The sequence below is a fragment of the Rhipicephalus microplus genome, unplaced genomic scaffold (genome assembly GCF_043290135.1).
Source record: "Rhipicephalus microplus isolate Deutch F79 unplaced genomic scaffold, USDA_Rmic scaffold_18, whole genome shotgun sequence".
NCBI lineage: Eukaryota > Metazoa > Arthropoda > Arachnida > Ixodida > Ixodidae > Rhipicephalus > Rhipicephalus microplus.
The window spans coordinates 4,643,422-4,661,565 of record NW_027464591.1 but is presented as its reverse complement, the minus strand read 5'-3'; the positions used below and the strand labels follow the sequence as shown (position 1 = coordinate 4,661,565).

The 18,144-nt window shown below is 48.5% G+C and overlaps 1 protein-coding gene and 1 long non-coding RNA gene across 2 annotated transcripts in view; one reads left to right on the top strand and one right to left on the bottom strand.

Annotated features, from left to right (window-relative positions):
- Positions 1 to 10,268, bottom strand: part of LOC119178440 (patched domain-containing protein) — a 137,272-nt gene extending 127,004 nt beyond the window's left edge. Inside the window, exon 1 of the mRNA XM_037429646.2 lies at positions 9,080 to 10,268. Coding sequence (XP_037285543.1) covers positions 9,080 to 10,076 — 997 coding nt within the window. The 5' untranslated portion in view covers positions 10,077 to 10,268. The remainder of the gene's footprint in view (positions 1 to 9,079) is intronic.
- The window catches only part of LOC142785097 (uncharacterized), a 60,415-nt gene extending 42,534 nt beyond the window's left edge, over positions 1 to 17,881 (top strand). The window contains exons 2-3 of the long non-coding RNA XR_012888850.1: positions 15,622 to 15,676; positions 17,290 to 17,881. This is a non-coding gene — a long non-coding RNA (uncharacterized LOC142785097). The remainder of the gene's footprint in view (positions 1 to 15,621; positions 15,677 to 17,289) is intronic.
- Positions 17,882 to 18,144: the final 263 nt, after the last annotated feature.

Genomic DNA, 18,144 nt, shown 5'->3' with positions numbered 1-18,144 from the left:
TCTATATATCTATCTATCTATCTATCTATCTATCTATCTATCTATCTATCTGTCTGTCTGTCTGTCTGTCTGTCTGTCTGTCTGTCTGTCTGTCTGTCTGTCTGTCTGTGTCTGTCTGTCTGTCTGTCTGTCTGTCTGTCTGTGTCTGTGTCTATTATTAACGACACTGACTGCTGCCTGCACTTGGTCTTAAATACGATATTTAATGTTAAACGAGAATATATACGCTTTCCTCGGAATACCTTGTCCATTCTCACTCAAATGTTCTTTACCCGCTTCGTTCAGAGCGAAGCTCGTTAGGCTTTTGGATGCGCCGTGTAGTGCGAGCAGGAATCACCATCATCATGAACCGGTATTCAATTGTTTAGACCTCGTCAACTTCTGCTTCGCTCGCACAACACGTGCGCCGATTTGTACGGCATAGAATACAAGAACTATGATGCGCAAGTCCGTTATGATGTCACTAAAGATCTCGTAACTAGTCACGTGACTAAGATCGCGTATGTCGCGTAATAACTATAGTCACCTGGCATGTTCCTGCAGAAAACCACGTAAACCACGTCAAACCTCTTAGCTCCCTTGTTGACATTTTATTTTGGCATGTGTCCGAGTCAACTGACTCGAGGCGCTATAGAATATTCGTTTGAGATTCCGTAACACAAATGAGCTATCTATATTGGCGGTGTTAAAAGGAAGCGTTGTCATCCGTCCGGGACGCTACACACACTTAGCGTAGCGCGCAGGAAAGGCGTACGAAGCAGTCACACGCAGACCGGTTGCGCAAGCCTTCCGCTGACGTAACACACCGTGGCCGTCGTCTGAGCGTCCTACACTCAGTTCAGAAGTATATATCCTGAGCGCAATCTTTATATACTGCTAAGCCGCAGTAAGTAAGTCGGTGCACTGGCGGAGGAAGCGTGCATGAAATGGGACACCACTGTGGCAGCTTCGACGGTGGCTAAATGTGGCTTCGGAGGAAACGCAGGACAACCGATGCAAGGAAAATAAAACAACACGGTAGTCGTGCACTGGCTGCGGAAGCAAGGAGCGTTTCGTCCTTTGTTGTGCGATGACGTCATCTTGAGGCAATGCACGACTTGTGACTACGATATAGCCCTGTGAGCCACTGTATCTATGCGAGGTAACACGACTTATTTTTCGACAAGGGCTTAATAGAGAGATAAATCGAGAAGGGGAAATGCAGGGAGGTTAACCATGACGAGCGTCCGGTTCGCTGGAGCCTGCACAGGGGAATGGGAGAGAAGAAAGTGAAAAGACAGAGAATGTGAATACTGCACACACGCTGCAGTTCAACCGTTCAATAATGCTGAATTTCGCGGTCTTGTATGCGCGACTACAGTGCTCAAGCATTCGATTGAAAAATCGTGGCCTTTCTGATTTCAGAACGCGATGAGGGCCATGGAACAGCCCCGCTGGTTAGTGAAGATGTGAGAACGTTCAGCTGTAGATCCCGCACACACCCATTCCACAAGTCTGGAAGCCTTCAAAATTTTGTGTCGGTAATCCTTTAGGCGCTGCTGTGCCATGTTCCGGCTATGGACCAGAGCATAAAGATCTCGACCGTAAGCGTTTCCAGAGTTGACGGTTCAACAGCCCACCTCTTGAAGTTGCTCAGTTTTTGTGTAGTTTGTTCTTGCCATCGAAACACGGCTACCGCTGCAGCAGGGAATCGAATCGACGTCCTCGCACTTAGGCAGCGTTGCGCCGCAGCCGTTAAATGCTGTCTCCATGGCTCATAAGTATATCCAGACGTAACTCCCGTCTTCAAGGAACAACAAACCACACGAAGTCTGAAGAGCTGTGATCTCGCTTCATCAGTTCGCATCTCAGGCTGCTTCGCAATGCGACCCGAGGCGACGGCTCTGGCGCCGATGAAGACACGTCGCTGTGCCGCCGGATCAGTACACCGCCGCCCTTGCGTCGTCGGCGCAGCAAGCAACAGCAAGCACGGCGAGCGCACGGGGTCAGCGTGCCACGCGAAGTTGGCCAACGTCGTCGGCGGCGCAGCGGGACTCAGCGTTTCCTAACTGCACCGAACGAGACGGGGATTGCCACCATCGCTCACGGCGTCGTATCGTGTTATGTCTCAGTTCTATTAGGTGACTATAAACGCTTGTTCACTGCAGATATGATGGACAAAAGTGAGAACGTCGCAGCACGGAATACATACACTACAGCACGCCGTTAAAATAGAGGCTGGTGCGAACAAAAACGAAGATAGCGGAAATCTTTGAGCTACAATGGATTAAAGCACACTTGATAATAGCAAATAAATGTAGGTGTATATGCTAGCGGATGAGAAGAAAACGTCCCCATCCTTTCTCACTAGGCGAGGTGCCATGTCTTCCGCATATCTTTACTCAACAGGGCCTGTTATGCCAGTGCCTAATGTACGGAGTTATGGTGACAGAGGCTTTTGATGATAATGGTGGACGAAGATCCGTGATTCTGTATTCCAATTAGGAACCGTTTGCTTCCCGTTCTTGTGTAATGGTAGTGCTACGAAGACAAGGAGATGAAAGTGCACAGCACGAGCACTTTCTTTTCCCTGTCTTGGCGCTTGTGTCATACAAGAATGAATCAGTACTATGTCGCCTTTCCATTTTCATTTCTTCCCACATCCGAAGAACTGGGAACTGAAGGTTTACCCCGTGACGAGAAGCACGTCGTCGCATTGTTGACATTCATACATCGATTGCTAGCCTTGTTTTCTTTCTCAGACTGTATGCCAGTGGCGGCTGTTGTATGGCTCCGTCACGTTTCTATAGCGGCTACGGCGTCCTATGGGGAAGGTCGCCGGTGCCCGGAGTTCGAAAATGGTTCCCTCAATATGGCGAAAACGCGTGTGATACAAAAGGTTTCGCTGTATCCGATAGTTCGTTATCACCACATATCTCCGTTTCCTTCATTGTAACCGATAATTCGTTATATCTGGTCTACGTTCATTGTGGCTAGGTTTGGTTGCGTTCTAAATCCGGATTCTGGATGAAAAATTGACTTCGTCACCCACTAAGCTCATGTCGCGTACGCCGTCTGCTATTGTAATGCACCAGCAGCTGTACGATTAGCTGACGTCACATCTTCTACATAAGCAGCGTTTACGTGAATGTGACAGGTAGGAATGCATGTGGCGTTAGTAGCACATCGCAATCATGTGAACAGTGATAGCGTGTAGGCGAAGCGCTTCCGTGGGTTGAGGAAAAGACACGGTATACTTCTACAGCCGCTTCTTTTGAGGATGCCTCGGAATTCATCGGGGAGATGTAAAAAAAATATTGAAAAGAGCTCCGTAATGCGCCAGGATGGTTCATTGCGTCGATGCGACAAGAGATCGAGAGAAAAATCGACTCGTCTCTTGCTGCGTACTTCAAACGTAGCCGGTTGTGTCTCATCGACACATGCCGTCACTCATACAGTGCACCACAGTGATCCGTTTGGAAGGCAGCACAGTGTCTGCATCACTGTTCTTTATTTTGTTTCTTCCGTGTCAGATTCGCATGAGTTGTCTGCCGTCGGTTCACTATTTGAACTGATACCTTGCAAAATAGCTATTGAACACTACATGAACAGCCTCGACCTTAGGCTAACCAGCATACTTTTTCCCCATTCAACGCTCGTACCTTACTTTGTCTCGTTTTTCCGTTTCTTTCTGCATGCGATAGAGCTTACTATGAAGCGTCACATTCTTTTGGTCATCTTAGAAAGGCCTCTGAGGTGGTTGTGATATTTTTTTATTTGATATATGGCGTTTAGCGTCCCAAAACCACCACATGATTATGAGGGACATCCGTAGTGGAGGGCTCCGGAAATTTCGACCACCTGGGGTTCTTTAACGTGCACCCAAATCTGAGCACACGAACCTACAGCATTTTCGCCTCCACTGAAAATGCAGCCACCGCAGCCGGGTTTTGATCCCGCGACCTGCGGGTCAGCAGCCGAATACCTTAACCACTAAAGACCACCGCGGCGGGGCTGAGGTGGTTGTGCATCGGTCGTTGTAATGTGGAGGGGTGAAGCAGTTTGGGACGAGAAAAGCACTCTGGGAACGAGAGGTTTCTTACGAAAAATAGTCTTGCAAGTAAGCCGACTCACATACGTTTCAAAGCGTGCGCTCATTATATTGCAAAGTGTCAATTAGCGAAAGTCAGCGTCATTATAATGCGCGTTACGACACATGCTCATTCTGACTGGTTGTTGTCTATATGCGCATATGCATGCGATAATCATTAGCGTGTAATGAAGATGGTGTTGGTTGCAGGCGTGCGAAGAGGCAAAGTCTGCCTCATACTTCGACATCGAGTGGAAGGAGCGGGCGCAGTGATATGCCTCCGCCCCCCCCCCCCCTTCCCCGCCGCGTCTGTGGTGTTGGCGTTAGGAAAGCAAATATCCACATTTAGCCGACGTTAGCCAATAGTGGCTATGACTCATAGAACACTGGCCAGCACATGACAAAATAAGTTCGGGTAGATTAACTCGCAGGGAAAGGAGGGACGAACGGGGGGGTCTTGCGCTAAGGTAGGCTTTCTTGTGCATGACACCTCCGACGTAGCTGACCGCGAGCGAAAAGCGCACGACTGTGGAACGCCCCCGTCGACGGAAGTTTTCGCGGGAAAACGGTACTTCCGCGCCGCTTCCTGCCGCAGAGAACGAGTTTCCGGAAGTGCTTCCAGCCGCGTCCGGTTACGCAAACGTGTGGCGACCGCGCACCGAAAAGAACAACCTGTTCGCGTTATCTCTTTTTTTTGCTTTTTTTCGTTTTTTTACGCCAGTGTTTCGGCTTGCTCGGGCATACATTCGCTTGTCTTGGGCGGTAAACTTGCCCTCTATACTGTTCTGTAATAGAAGATGCAATCGCTGAGCATACGTCGTACTTCTTCGCTTCTAACGCGCACTCGTTTGCAAAGAACACCCTATATTCTCCGGCTTATATCTCTGAAAAGAAAAAAGAAATCAGTGCAACCACGACGTTTAAATCCTTGCAAGTGTTTGCTTCTCGCCATTTTTGTTTGTCTGTCTATAAAGGGAAGCAATGACGAAAAGGAAGCGTTATTGGATCGGAGTTACAACGAAGGACACGTTATAGTAGCACCGAGTGGTTCATTATTATTCTCGAATGCCCACTTTATCTCATCTCTGCCACTGTTCGGGGCGTTTGCGATTCCCGCCGATGATTACGAAAACCTTTAGCAAACTTTGCATCGTGGGCGCGGAGATACAGGGCAACTGTCGAGCTACCACGTCGCTTACGTTGCATCAAAGAACCTCTAATGTCAGTTACGATGGGCGTTTGTGGGACCACTGCATGCATACCATAGTTGTCAGCCAGTCCCAAAAGCAGCAGTCCCGGCGGCCAGCCTGCAGGAGTAACTTCTCTAACTGATCACCGCAGTTTTTATCTCTCTCCCCCCTCTCTTTATAGCTTTAGTATACCGCTACACAGATACAAGAAGGACACGAAGGACACGAGCGCTAACTTCCAACTCCTTCGTGTCCTTCTTGTCTCTGTGTGGTCGTTCTGTTCTCGCGCTATAGCTATCGTCATGTCATACGAGCTAGCCCAAGCTGTCACACTTTTTAGTACCGCACCTTAATCTAACGTGCAAGTGGTGTATGGTACATTCCTGTTTACCTAAAAGCAGTTAGGAGGTCTAGAATCGCAGAAGTACCAACGCTGAGTCCCACAAAATGCCAACGAAAATTTGGCAGTCTGCAGGGATCGCGGCAGCTCGCCTGTTATCATCCGTCAACGCAACTAATTACACTCTCTAAAACAACCGTTGCCCACTGCTACTGCGAGCAATTGAGATATACTTTCATTTATCTTCTGGAAACTCTCGAGTAAGCAGAGCTTTGCATATATAGTCGCCCCTTGCAACTCGAAGCCCATCTCTTCGGGCGACAGCGTTTGTCTCCAAGCTCTCGCTGCCCGAGCGGGCGGGGAAAGAGAGTGATTACCCGTTCGGCGAAAAGTCAACAGTCGCATCTTTTTCTCCGACTTCGCTGTCGGCAAACGACTGTCCTCTACCTTCCTTCCCCACTCATTTTGTTTTTCTTTTTCTCGTCCTGTTTTTAGTACCTCCGTGAAGTACGGCCGTGTCATCGTCGTAGCCCCGCTTCTCGTCCTCCCCAAATTTTCCTCTCATTGTGAGTCACCCCCACCTTAGGGGGACCTGCTCCTAAACGACGTTCAGCTGTGATGGGAAAGTGAAGGACCGTTCGAAACTCGCACTAGTCCACCGTGGACGAGTCGTCTCGCATCGGAATGCGCATCGCAGGTCTTTAAAGAAAGCCATCCTAGAAGGAATTCGTTACCGCCGTTATTGTAACTAACCGCGCCCGCATGTACTCGATTTGCTGCGCACCAAAGATGTGTTCGGAAGCTGGCTGGAAAGCGAACGAACCACGGCCACACGCGAACGGTGCTTTGTCGTGTAAACAACGCTGATTTCTTCCCTAAGTGGGGCCGCAGATTTTATAAGCTGTCAAGTTCGCGAAATAGGACTAAAATAAAGTTTTTTTCTGTTACATTGAAGTTCGCGAAATCGGGTATTCGAGCAAAATTACTTTTTGCATTCGTTCGTGTCGGGGTTATGATCTACTTTTGCCTGAGCTGCTGATCACTAAAGGAAGGGGGCTGCCGTTGCTCAAATATCACCGAAAGCTGTCCGTCCTTCAGAATCCCCCACCTCCTGACAGCAGTGTTGCGGCCCGTTCCGTGCACGGAGGCATCGTGCCGTTCGCGTCAAGATGCCTCGTTTCTCTCTTCTCTCGCCAGCGCGTTCTTTCACTTTCGTCAGCTGGCGGCGGCGGGAGAAAGCATCCGCGCTAAGGAGGAACAGCGCGGCTTCCTGCAAGGCGCTACCTCCTCCGCCGTGAACTCTTTTCCTCGTCCCTGTTTCTCTTCTCGCTGCGCGAAACAATGGGGCGAGAAGCGGGAAGTGCGCAGCTGTGACACATGCTGCGTAAGCGTGTCCTTGCCGGCGTTTCCTCAATATACGTCGCCGCGGCTGCATTTAGAACGAAGCGACGACGACAGTGAAGTCTTCGGTGTCGCACCACACCGAGCTATTCGATCCCCGAGAATAACCGGAAAGTGAAATAAACACTGACGTCACTGAAATCTCCATGTTTGAGTACCCACACGGTAGGACGCGAAGTCTGGCACGTCGCATGCAACTTCTTTCGTTATTAAGAGGGCATTTGCGTTACGGTAGCTTCTGCATTACACTGAAGCACGTTAACCGTCACACAATAATCTCAACCAATAGGCATAATCTTCACGAGCGAATCGTAGCTGTGCTGTACGCCCGCGACAGGGCTGTTACTGGACCTTCCGGTCCCCACGTGGGAGTAGCCACTGGGCAATTTCAGCGCCTGCACTCAACTCTAATAAAGTTGTGCTCTCTCTTTCCTTCTCATGCACTGGTGCTGCGTCGACGTTGTCAGAGCTTCTATGTGGCTACGCCTCCTGATCTGCATGTGAGAGTTCCAGTAAGTTAGGAGAGTGCGTCCGTGTCGTCACTCGCAAGATATCAATACATTGGCGGTGCTGATGACTCGGCATTGCTATAACATCCTGTTTGGCATGTGATGTGCAAACTGAACGATCGTTATAGTGTATACAAACACAGATACACACACGTGGATGCTATATTTTGTGATGTTTGTAAGGAAAACACACCAATGAAAAAAAAACACTCAAGCCGTGTGACACTATGGAAAAGAAGCTAAAAAGTATGCCGCGTTGATGAATGTCGACTCGCATTGCGCAATTTGATGCAAGTCTATCGTAGGGCATTGCTTAGCCAGGCTGTGAGTCGGACAGACAGACGGGTGGCGACTCCGCAGTGTTATTCGTCGGCTGTCAATAACAGCCTTCCGCACGTGCATATTTTTTTATTATGAATGTGATCATCACAGAAATGCGTGAATGTTCAATTCGTTTACGTACAACAGAACAAACATTTTCCTTTCATCAAAGCACGTAGTAATAATAGCTCAGCGTGCGCGCACCATTCATATCACAATAGACACACCTTTTTTGAAATTGCGACGAAAAAAAAATGCCTGGCTTGCTACATCTTCATCTGTTTTCCATTATCTTCCCCCCGGTTGTCACACTTTCCTGTCCCATTTATATCGGCGCGCACAGGGTGGCTACATTCAGCTCCTATGTGTGAAGATCCCGCGCGTGGCGAAATTCGGAAACGTACGACGCACAACGCCAGCGTCCCTCTCTCCAAGCGAAAGTTCTTGTACCGTGAGTCATCACTTCCGGCTTGGCCAAATCCCAAATGCGGCGTAGAGCTACGCCGGTGCAATGCACAGGGTGTCGAAATCTTCGGAACCGGCGATACTTATATACTTATGAATATGCGCGGCATGGGCCGAACGAGCTGCGCCCCGGCGTGAACGACCACGAGACACGGACGGTGCCATAAAAACGCGGGTAAACGCTCCGGGCGCAAGTTTCGGGCGTCTCGCTCCACGGTGTATCTCGCTCTCGACATGGCGTAAGCCGAAAAAAAAAAAGCAAGCTTCCACTATTTTTCGGGCTTCTTTCCGGCGGAAGGAAGAGGAAGAAAAAGATCCGTATCACGGGCCTTTACGTACTGTTCACTCGTGCATGACGCTGCTGATGATGATAACTGTGCATTCGTATAGGACCTCTGGTGGTGGTATAAATATAATTTTAGCTCCCCTTTAGTAAGCATGCATAAAGATATATTATGGGGCATTTAACCCAAACCTCTGAAGTTGGCACTCACCGAAGTAAAAGCAAAATGCAATTACACGAAATAGCTTTCCCAAACTTTGTTTTACTTATCCACCACCTCGACCGACGCTTGTTTGTTTTTTCGTGATAAACTAGCTCGAGCAATGTTTCATGAATGATGTATACGGAAGATAAGTGCCCGACACGGTAGCACAGAACACCTATATACTACGGCGGTATAGTCTCTGATGTGTGATCCCATGCACGAAGTCGATTTCGAACGACGCGCTCTAGGCTTCTCATGTGCGAACTTCGATAGGGGCAAAGGCATGCATGACTCACCTAACATGAGGAACGGTGCAGCCATGTTGATGCCGATGAACTCGAGTCCAAGGTAGATGACCATGCCGAAACCGGCTATGACCGATACGGCGGCCGAAAGGCAGCCCAGGATTCCAAGCCAGGGCTTGCTGCGCACCGCGTCGCGCATGAGGCACGTGGTAACCGTGAATATGAGCATGATCACCACGGTGATGCTGAAGAAAGGCGTCACCGTGGTCGTGTTCTTCTCGAGCTCGTCGGCCAGCGATCGCGAGGTGAACCAGGCCAGCTTGATGTGGTCGAACTCGAGCGACTCCATCAGGTCCAGGAAGGCGTACTCCCAGGCCTGCGATCGTAGGTTGGCCTTGCGTGAAGACGTGTCCAAGTAGTAGAACATCGCCATCGCCTGCACCGACTTGATGAAACCGTCGGCATCGCGCTCGATGCCTCCCATCAGGGCGCCGGTGAAGTAGATCTTCTGGCGCGCCCGGTCTATCCGGAGCGGGTACTCCAGCTTGAAGGTGCCGTTCTCGATCTGGTCGATGTACGGGTAGAAGTCGAGCAGCTCGTTGGGGTAGCAGAAGCGGCCGTCGCGCGCACATATCTGCTCGTACACCCAGATGTCATCATCCCAGAGGACGGTCATGTTCTTGATGATCTGGTCCAGGAGCATGATCTCGTCCCACACTTTGCGCGTCAGCAGGTTTTCGCCGTCACGCGTCATCACGATGAGGCGACCGAACTTCTCGGGCTTCGTCTGGCGACCGATGTCGAAGTTGAACGATGTGTTCTGCGGGAACAGCGCCTCGACGATGCGCCGCTCGTCGTGCGACCGGCCGTTGACGGGGCTAAAGAGGTACTCCGGGTCGTCCACGTACACCATGCGCTGGATGCCCGTAGCCAGACACGCGGCCACGAGCAGGGGCACGATGACGAAGTAGCCCGGGTAGCGAGCGATGAACTCGCCCACCACCTTGAAGAGCCACGAGACGGCACGGTCCACGCAGTCCATCCGCATCTTGGCTGACTCTGGCCGCCGCCTGGCAAGAAACCACCACAAAAACCAGCACACACCGCACGCACCGCACCGCACACAGACGCACTCGGCGAGGCCGCCACTCAGGGCTGGTCCGAGGAAAAAAAGCGGGACGTACGCTACGCTACGTCGTCGCCGCCAGCGCCGACGCTCTCTGGTCGTGTTCTGTGCGGCAGCACGCGTCGCGAAGAAGGAGGCCCCTGCTGCCACCTTGGGCGAGGAAGAGGGCGAGAGGAGAGTTGTAAAACTTCCTCTCGCTTCTTCGGAGGACGAGAGGGGCGGTCCTCTTTTCTCTTTCTTCCGCCGGCAGGCAAGCAGGTAAGCCAGAAGCCAGGTGGCAAGGTCGGCGCTCCGATTGGCCCGTACGGGTGTGCTCTCGCGCGCACAAGAACTTGTGCCGCAGTCCTATGCGTCACGCGATTAAGTGGTGCGTCAACGTGATGCTTATTTACCCTGGCCCACACTGCCGGGGCCGGTAGTGTAGCTGTCTACTTCGTTAACAACTCCGGCCCCGAAAGTGTACTCTCGGTGAAGTGATTACACAATGTTGCTGAATTGAACCGCAACGTTGAGTCATCCAAGCGCGCAATACTGGCGCTTCATCAAGTAAGCCCAAACCTGATAGCACGCGAGGACCTCGGAAACCGTGTGGTCTCGCAACGCAAGCCCGTCTGGGTCGCCGATCGCAGTCAGAACTGGAAATCGCGGGGTAATGTCCCTGGATGTCGACGTTATTCGAGAGTCCACCCGTCGGGGCGTCCTTGGGCTGACTGAGCGGAATTTCCAACACGCGCAAATGACTCACCAAGGCTTCGCCGCTCTTAAGACACAATGTTTGATACCCAGTAAAATGACGATTACCGCCGAATTTCTTTCGTCACGACTACCCATGGAGAGCAACTAGAAAGAAAAGTTAGTTTAATTAGTATTTGTAAGCAAGAGTAGTGAAAGGGTAACACTACAGTGATCGGAGGGAGGTTTAGTGAAATATAGAAAACGAAAACCAGGAAGATCAGGTCTCGATGACCTCTTTCACGCAGGCACGTTTCAGCTTTATTTATTTAATAATGTAGATGTCTCCAAGGGAAAGGTATTGCAAGAGGGAGATATCATGAGTGATATTGAAAGAGCACGAAAATCATGCACCCTTCCGCGTAGAAAAAGAATTGGTGCTAATGATACTGTGTTAGAAATAACACATCGTATCTGGCAAGATTAAGCGAGCGACGTGGAGTGTGCAGGAGAAATAGTCATTCCGTGGAAAAGGAATGCGCTGTATTTCAAAAGAACCAATGTTTAACGCACATGGCAAGATTTAAAGAGCTCTTCACGCTCACAAAAGAAACAGAAAAGGTGATAACAGCGTAGCGTTAAAAAACGTTTGGAAACCGGTGACGTTGTGCTGCGGTGTTGCGGCGCTGCTTCTGGGGCGAATTGTTAATGAGAATGTTTCACCCATGTCAAGTCTTTAGTTAAAATGAATGTTATGAAACTCACACTAAAGGGAAAGATATCGTTGCACTTGCATTAGTAAATTACCCCTTCACAGTGACGAAAGTGACAACGGTGCGTTGACAAGACATCTTTAGAACCCTAGGAAGAGAATACCAGCGGAGAAACAGCATTGTTGTTACCGCACATTTAGAAGAGGTCATGCGTTTCGACTATGTATATATGCTAATGTCTGCATGAGTCTGTATTAATAAAGATCAATTGTGTTATGTTCCGAAAGAGCCAGAGACCTACAGGACTTTTTGTCCTATAGGTCTCCGCGAATGCGCCCGCCACCTCCAGAAAAAAAAAAGAACATTTAGATGTGATGTCCCACTCGCATTCGAATGCCGGGGCAACACCACAAAATTCAAAACTAAAGTGCTCTCTCTTTTTATTACTTTATACTAATGAACATATGATTGTGCTATCAACAACTATAGCGTTCTTATAATGATAACCTGAACCGAATGGGTGAGTCTTTATAGTGTTCTTTTAACAACGTCGTTTGCATTCTCACCTTGACAATGAGGCGTGCAGTGGGCGAGATCAGCGCGGCCTGGCGGAGGAGGCGTTATGTTATGCGCACAGAGACAGCTTCACGCACCTGTGTGGTCTGTCACCACTGCGTCGATGGGGACACGTGGCAGTATGCGCTCGATGAGATCTCCGCACTTCTCTTTCACACCACCTTTTCCCGCGATCAATTTTTTTCCTCTTTCATTATAGGCTGAGCCGAGATGGACATACCGGCGCTTCGTGGCGTGCTTGTAACTCAGCTATACCAACAGCGCGACACGCCTCGCACGGATACATCCATGGCGGAGTAGTCCGCAAGAACGGTGGTCAGAGCAAAGAATGGTATGAGGAGACTCTAAAGTGAATAAGCAAATCAGTCAAGACAGGTGAATTACTCGTTCGGAACCTTCTCATTAGTTTCGCATCACAGTATAATCTCCGGAAGAAAAGTATAGGTCAAAGTATCATTTTTTAATTTCGCGCCAAAGCGTCGGCAAGTTAGCGTTAGTGCGACATTGCGATTTTCAAATTTTTTTGTTTGTTTCGACCACGTCCGTTCAATGAAAATTCCTGCGTCCACTACTGTATACAAAGCAGAAGTGTAGTTTCAAACTTCCGTGATACCTTTTAAGGGAGATGCTCCTTAAGGTCAAGCCATTGTCCGCCGTTGTCCCTCGATGACGATGACGCTGATGAAGAACAAGTGCGTCCGAGACCACACATTCTCTTTCTCTCATCACGTCACAGGACATGCAAGGTGCCCACTATACGTCATGACAATGGCGATGACACAAAACAAAGGCAAGACGAAATTCATAACTCAACACACGCAACATATAGCATTCCTGACCAATAAACGTTGTCTATAACTGTGCACCGCTTTATCACTCATTTACACTTCTCAGTGGTCAATGTCACGGGTGATTTAAAGTAAAGCAGAATGATTTCACTGCTTCGCCCAGTCATTATCATTCACATCGTCAATATGCCATGATTTGTTTGTGTGTTCTCTTCTTTCTATTTCCCTGTGTGCACCTTCTTGCCTTTCCTTCTTCCTCCTCCTCCTCCTTGCTATCTTATTGCGTTAGGTTCCTCGAAACACTGCAAACAATTTTCACCAATTAACGATTGCGTAGGCCCTAGCGAACGCCGTAAGAATTTGTGACGTCATAAAGAGCCGGCATGCGGGAAGGTGGCGTCGCCCTCTCTGTTTTCTAATCGTGCCGTATTTCTGGTAAGGGTCTTTTTATACATGGACATGAAGGGCTATATTTGCTACTGTATTGTTATCATTGGTGCGCATGCGCGGAACCGGAAGGTATTTCCGGAGTTTGTGGCCCTTCTTCCGCGTCTTTGAACTTTATACGTCGTGCGCAGTGGCCACTTGTGAGGAACTTCTTCTGCAGATCGTATCGAAGCATCTACGTAGGCATGATCATATTCATTAATAACCATGTCAAAGTCTGACCCTCACCACACTAGATGGAACTTACTATCGACCCGCGCTTGAAACTGATGATGTTGCAGCGGATGGGGTCGTTGATGATGTTGCAGCGGATGCAATGCGTTGTTGAAATGGGGTGTCACAATGTGTTGATCTAACCCGTGTCGTATACATTAAAGGCAATGAACACAGTCCACTGCTTGTGTATTCGGTTGTCCACTCAGTGGTACAGTGGTTACGGTGCTGGGTTGCTCACCAGTAAGTCACGTGTTCTATCAGGGCAGCCCCATTTCGATGGAACCTATTTCATACACAACACTGGACTAAGGGCGCACATTTACATTTAATACACATATACGCACACCCTATTGTGCCTTAAAAGCAAGACTTTGTAACAATCAAAAAAAGGCGAAATGCCCGTGTAATGGGTGATGTCAGTGCTCGTCAAAGAACAGCTACTGGTCGAAATTTCCGGAGCCCTCCGCTGCGGCATGCCTCGTAATGACGTCACTGCTTTGGCACGCAATACCACTGACATTGTTTGTTATTGATGTATTTGGGGCTTAATTTGGTGTTGATATTATCATTATTTTTTTTCTTAGAAGTTCAGTGGTCTACATGGTTACAAACTTGCATCCTAAATCTTCCAAGCGAATTACCGATGACCAAGAAGAGAACTTCTCATTTGTTCTAATATATTCACTTCGTTGCGACAAGCTCCTCGGCTTCCCTGGTAACTTCCCTATATTAAAAGCTGCGAATCGAAATCTCGACCTTGTATGCATATAGCATCATCGCATTCTATACAGCCCATCACGTGAGCTAATGAAAAAAAAAAGTGATGGTAATGGCTAGACGTATATGCAATCGATCGGACTTTCGGGTTCGTTAGTTTTGACAACTTATATTCAATGTCACCGAACAGCGACATAAAAACCGTAATTCACGATCATGTTCACTGAAAAACGTTTCTCGTTTCCGTACACGTTGTAACATGCCACGCTTTGCTATCAGTTCTCTCTCATTTTTTTTCTTTCACTTTTCTTTTCGCTGATATACAGGCATATACATATATTGCATGTTTATTTTTCTATTAACATAATCCCTCTTCTCGGACACCGCGGTGAAACATGCGATTTCCGTGTTGCGCCGTTTCCGCGTACTTAGCTTCTTCCCTAAGCGTCATTTACTCGTAAATTAACGCATGCATACTTCTACGCAGTCTTCTCTTCGTCTGTGACGTGTTTTACTGAGCGACCAATCTCCGAAACTGAGCGGCGTCACGTAGTGAAGACTATGCGGTCTAAGATTCTCTCTCTCTCTATCCGTCTCTGTAAACTTCTGTGTTTTACAAGAACTGCTTTTGTCGCTCGGCGAGCACAGCGGCTTTCAAGGCAACACCGGGAGTGGCTACACTTGCGGAGATATCTATTCTGAAAACCGCTTCCGCATGCGATGCCGACCGGATGTACTGCGTTTCCGAGAAAAGTTGAACGGTCCCCCATGTTTATTATGCCTCGCATCTGTACACTGTCTCTCTATCCATAGCACTTGTCCGTATTTCCAGGGGATAGATAGATGGACGGACGGATGGATGGATACAACTTTATTGAACGTCCAGCAAGGTTTAACGTGACCCGTGCTTAGTAGGTCTCCCACCGAGGAACGGGAAGGCTAAGGCACTCTAGTCAAGGCCTTGCCTCAACGCCACCTCGCGGGCTTGCTTGACTGCCCACGTTTGGATGCCGAAGTCTGAGCTGCGCAGAGTGGCGTCCCAACGTGACGACAGGGTCTCCGGAGTAACTGCCATCAATCTGGTCATGAATTGTTACAGATTCATGGGGCGAAAATGCTGTTAAATATAAATTGCTATTTGTATACTTGTTTGTATGAGAATATTAATTTCGTGTGTACATTGCGCACGTTGACTACTGATTGATTGTGATTTTTTTTTCTACAAGTGCTTGTTCCCACTCCTGCATGGGCTCTGATTAGAGCCTGCCGTATTCTGTAAATAAAAATAAATAAATAAATAATCTAAGACCATTTTAACGGAGGATCCACTCGTTTCAGGGTTGTTGCACGGGAATACAAAAGCTAACGTCACAGCTTCGGCCCTGCAATTTTGGTAAGTCACGCATGTTAATTACGACAGCGTCCAGGGAGTCTTCGTTGACAAGGTGACAAGATGTATTTGGGCGTTGCTGGCCCTTCCTGGCTCAATTTGCACTGTATATATCTGTTTGATGTGAACTGGGTTAAGAAAGGTGTTCGATCCGCAGCTGCATTATAGTTTGAGCCTCGGTGGTGTGAATATTTTTCTGGCGTTAAGATACGCTTTCTTTACTTTGTTATAGCTAGGAACCCTATCCCGTTTCTAGTTGCTGGAGGGTATTGCTACTTTTAGAATGAAAGACAAAACTCACCGTATTCATTATACAATCGTCTGACCCGAAGGCGAATGCTATCCTCTTTATCTTCTGAGTGGACGTACTGACTCTACAGTGAACTGAACGTACATTGACCCTACGTCGTCCCCATATGGAAATTTTCTGCACGTATAACATGGCTTTACCCCCACTGCCTCAAGAAGCGGGGACTTTGCAAGATTTTCTGCACATCATCTGGTTTTACATCGTCTCCGTGATTGGCCCACATTTGACCAATCTATATGATGTCACGCAATGACGCCATCAAGTTGTCCCACCATATTATGTCTCATCATGATAACGTCATGGGGTACCACTATCGTGACGTGATTGTGATTTTTATTAACCACTTGTGTAGACACCCACGACGCAAGGCCGATTCTGGACTATAGGAACGCCTCTCCATAGCTACCTTGTAAATAAAGATGTTTATTTTCTCTCTTTAGAGCATGTGTTGTGTAATGTAAAAGCTTTTGTGCGTAGCACACTCCCGCACAGGATAACGTTTGTATACAACTCATTGTACTTTAATATAAGTTATCTGTCATCATGCCCATATCTACCTCGGCATCTCCCCTTTTCCCCTTCCCGCCGTGAAAAGTGGGCTAGAAACATGCTTTCCAGGTTCACTGCATATGCTGCTATAAATGGATGTTCCAGTCAAAGAATTAGAGGTGTGTTCTCACATTCAGTACATTTGCTATTTTCTTTTACGCATAACTGGGAACAGTCCAGTCTATAGTCAGCGCTTTCCTTGCAAAGAGGTGACTGAGAAAGAAAATAAAATTAAAAAAAGAACCTTAGGAAACACACTGCTTTGGAATGCACGCTGGCCCCGCCGCGGTGGTCTAGTGGCTAAGGTACTCGGCTGCTGACCCGCAGGTCGCGGGTTCGATTCCCGGCTGCGGCGGCTGCATTTCCGATGAAGGCGGAAATGTTGTAGGCCCGTGTACTCAGATTTGGGTGCACGTTAAAGAACCCCAGGTGGTCAAAATTTCCGGAGCCCTCCACTACGGCGTCTCTCATAATCAAATGGTGGTTTTGGGACGTTAAACCCCACAAATCAATCAATCATCAATGCACGCTGGTCGAGCGTGGAGTACGAGCCAAAGCATGCGCGTTTCAATATAATGATAATATCTATAATCATGTTACAAAAAGAAAGAACAAAGTTATAACCGCAGCAAATGCGGAGAGCCTTAGCAATTTTTCCGTTGCTTCAGGCGTTCTCGCCGATCGTATAGATATGCGCTTGTTTGTTTATCGGTTTGTTTGTGGGTAATCAATGACGTACTTGCTCTCCTGCTTTCAGTATTCCACGCCTGACGTACATTGCGGGCTTTTTCTACAAGCATCGCGACTCCAAGGAGCCTTGATTGCCGTGGAACCATGCCGAGCGGGCCACGGACGTCCCCAACACTGTCGGATCGACGCGTAGTGCGGTGCAACTAAACTGCCGTGCTAACGGAGACGGGGGAAATACCGGCTCGGAGGCCACAGCGTTCTCGTGTATCTAGCCGAGTAATCAGTAGCGCTTGTTCATGGCTTGACCTTCCGTGCTTTGGTTTCATTGGATTGTGCGAAATGAAAGCACATCGCACATCAGTGGATTCGTGCTAAACGCTGTCTTGTATCACTCATCTCTACTCTCTACTTCGACCCCCCCACCCCATCTGTGATGGCGAATTCTTTAAGCGAATTGAACATGAACCAAACAGGAACAACATGGAATAAGCCGGCTTCACCAGACAATCTACGCTTGCGCAAGTTTCCTAACACCGCACCGCTTCGTTGTATGTTCTGCTTTGAGTTCTCCTGGTGCGCCTCCTTGCTGCGTGCTTCAAGTATATTGGCGCATTCTACCAATCCTCGGTACAAAAGACCAATAAACGCCGTGGAAAGTTCTGTTCATACCTTCAATGTATGTTATTTTAGTTCAAGATAAACAGCAGCCTAGCTCCTAGAGAAGAAAAAGAAAGCAGTAGATTGTGCCCACGTGTGGTGTGGTCGTCTCGTTGGGTTGACGAGCTTGTGTTGCTCCACTGAATAAATATTAGTAACAAAAAAGTACGCCATCTCTTCGAAGCCGGGGACCATAGGGTGATGCGAAGCATCGTGGATACTATTATTGGTGTTTTTTATGGCGGTGTTTACCGGTTTGCCGTGT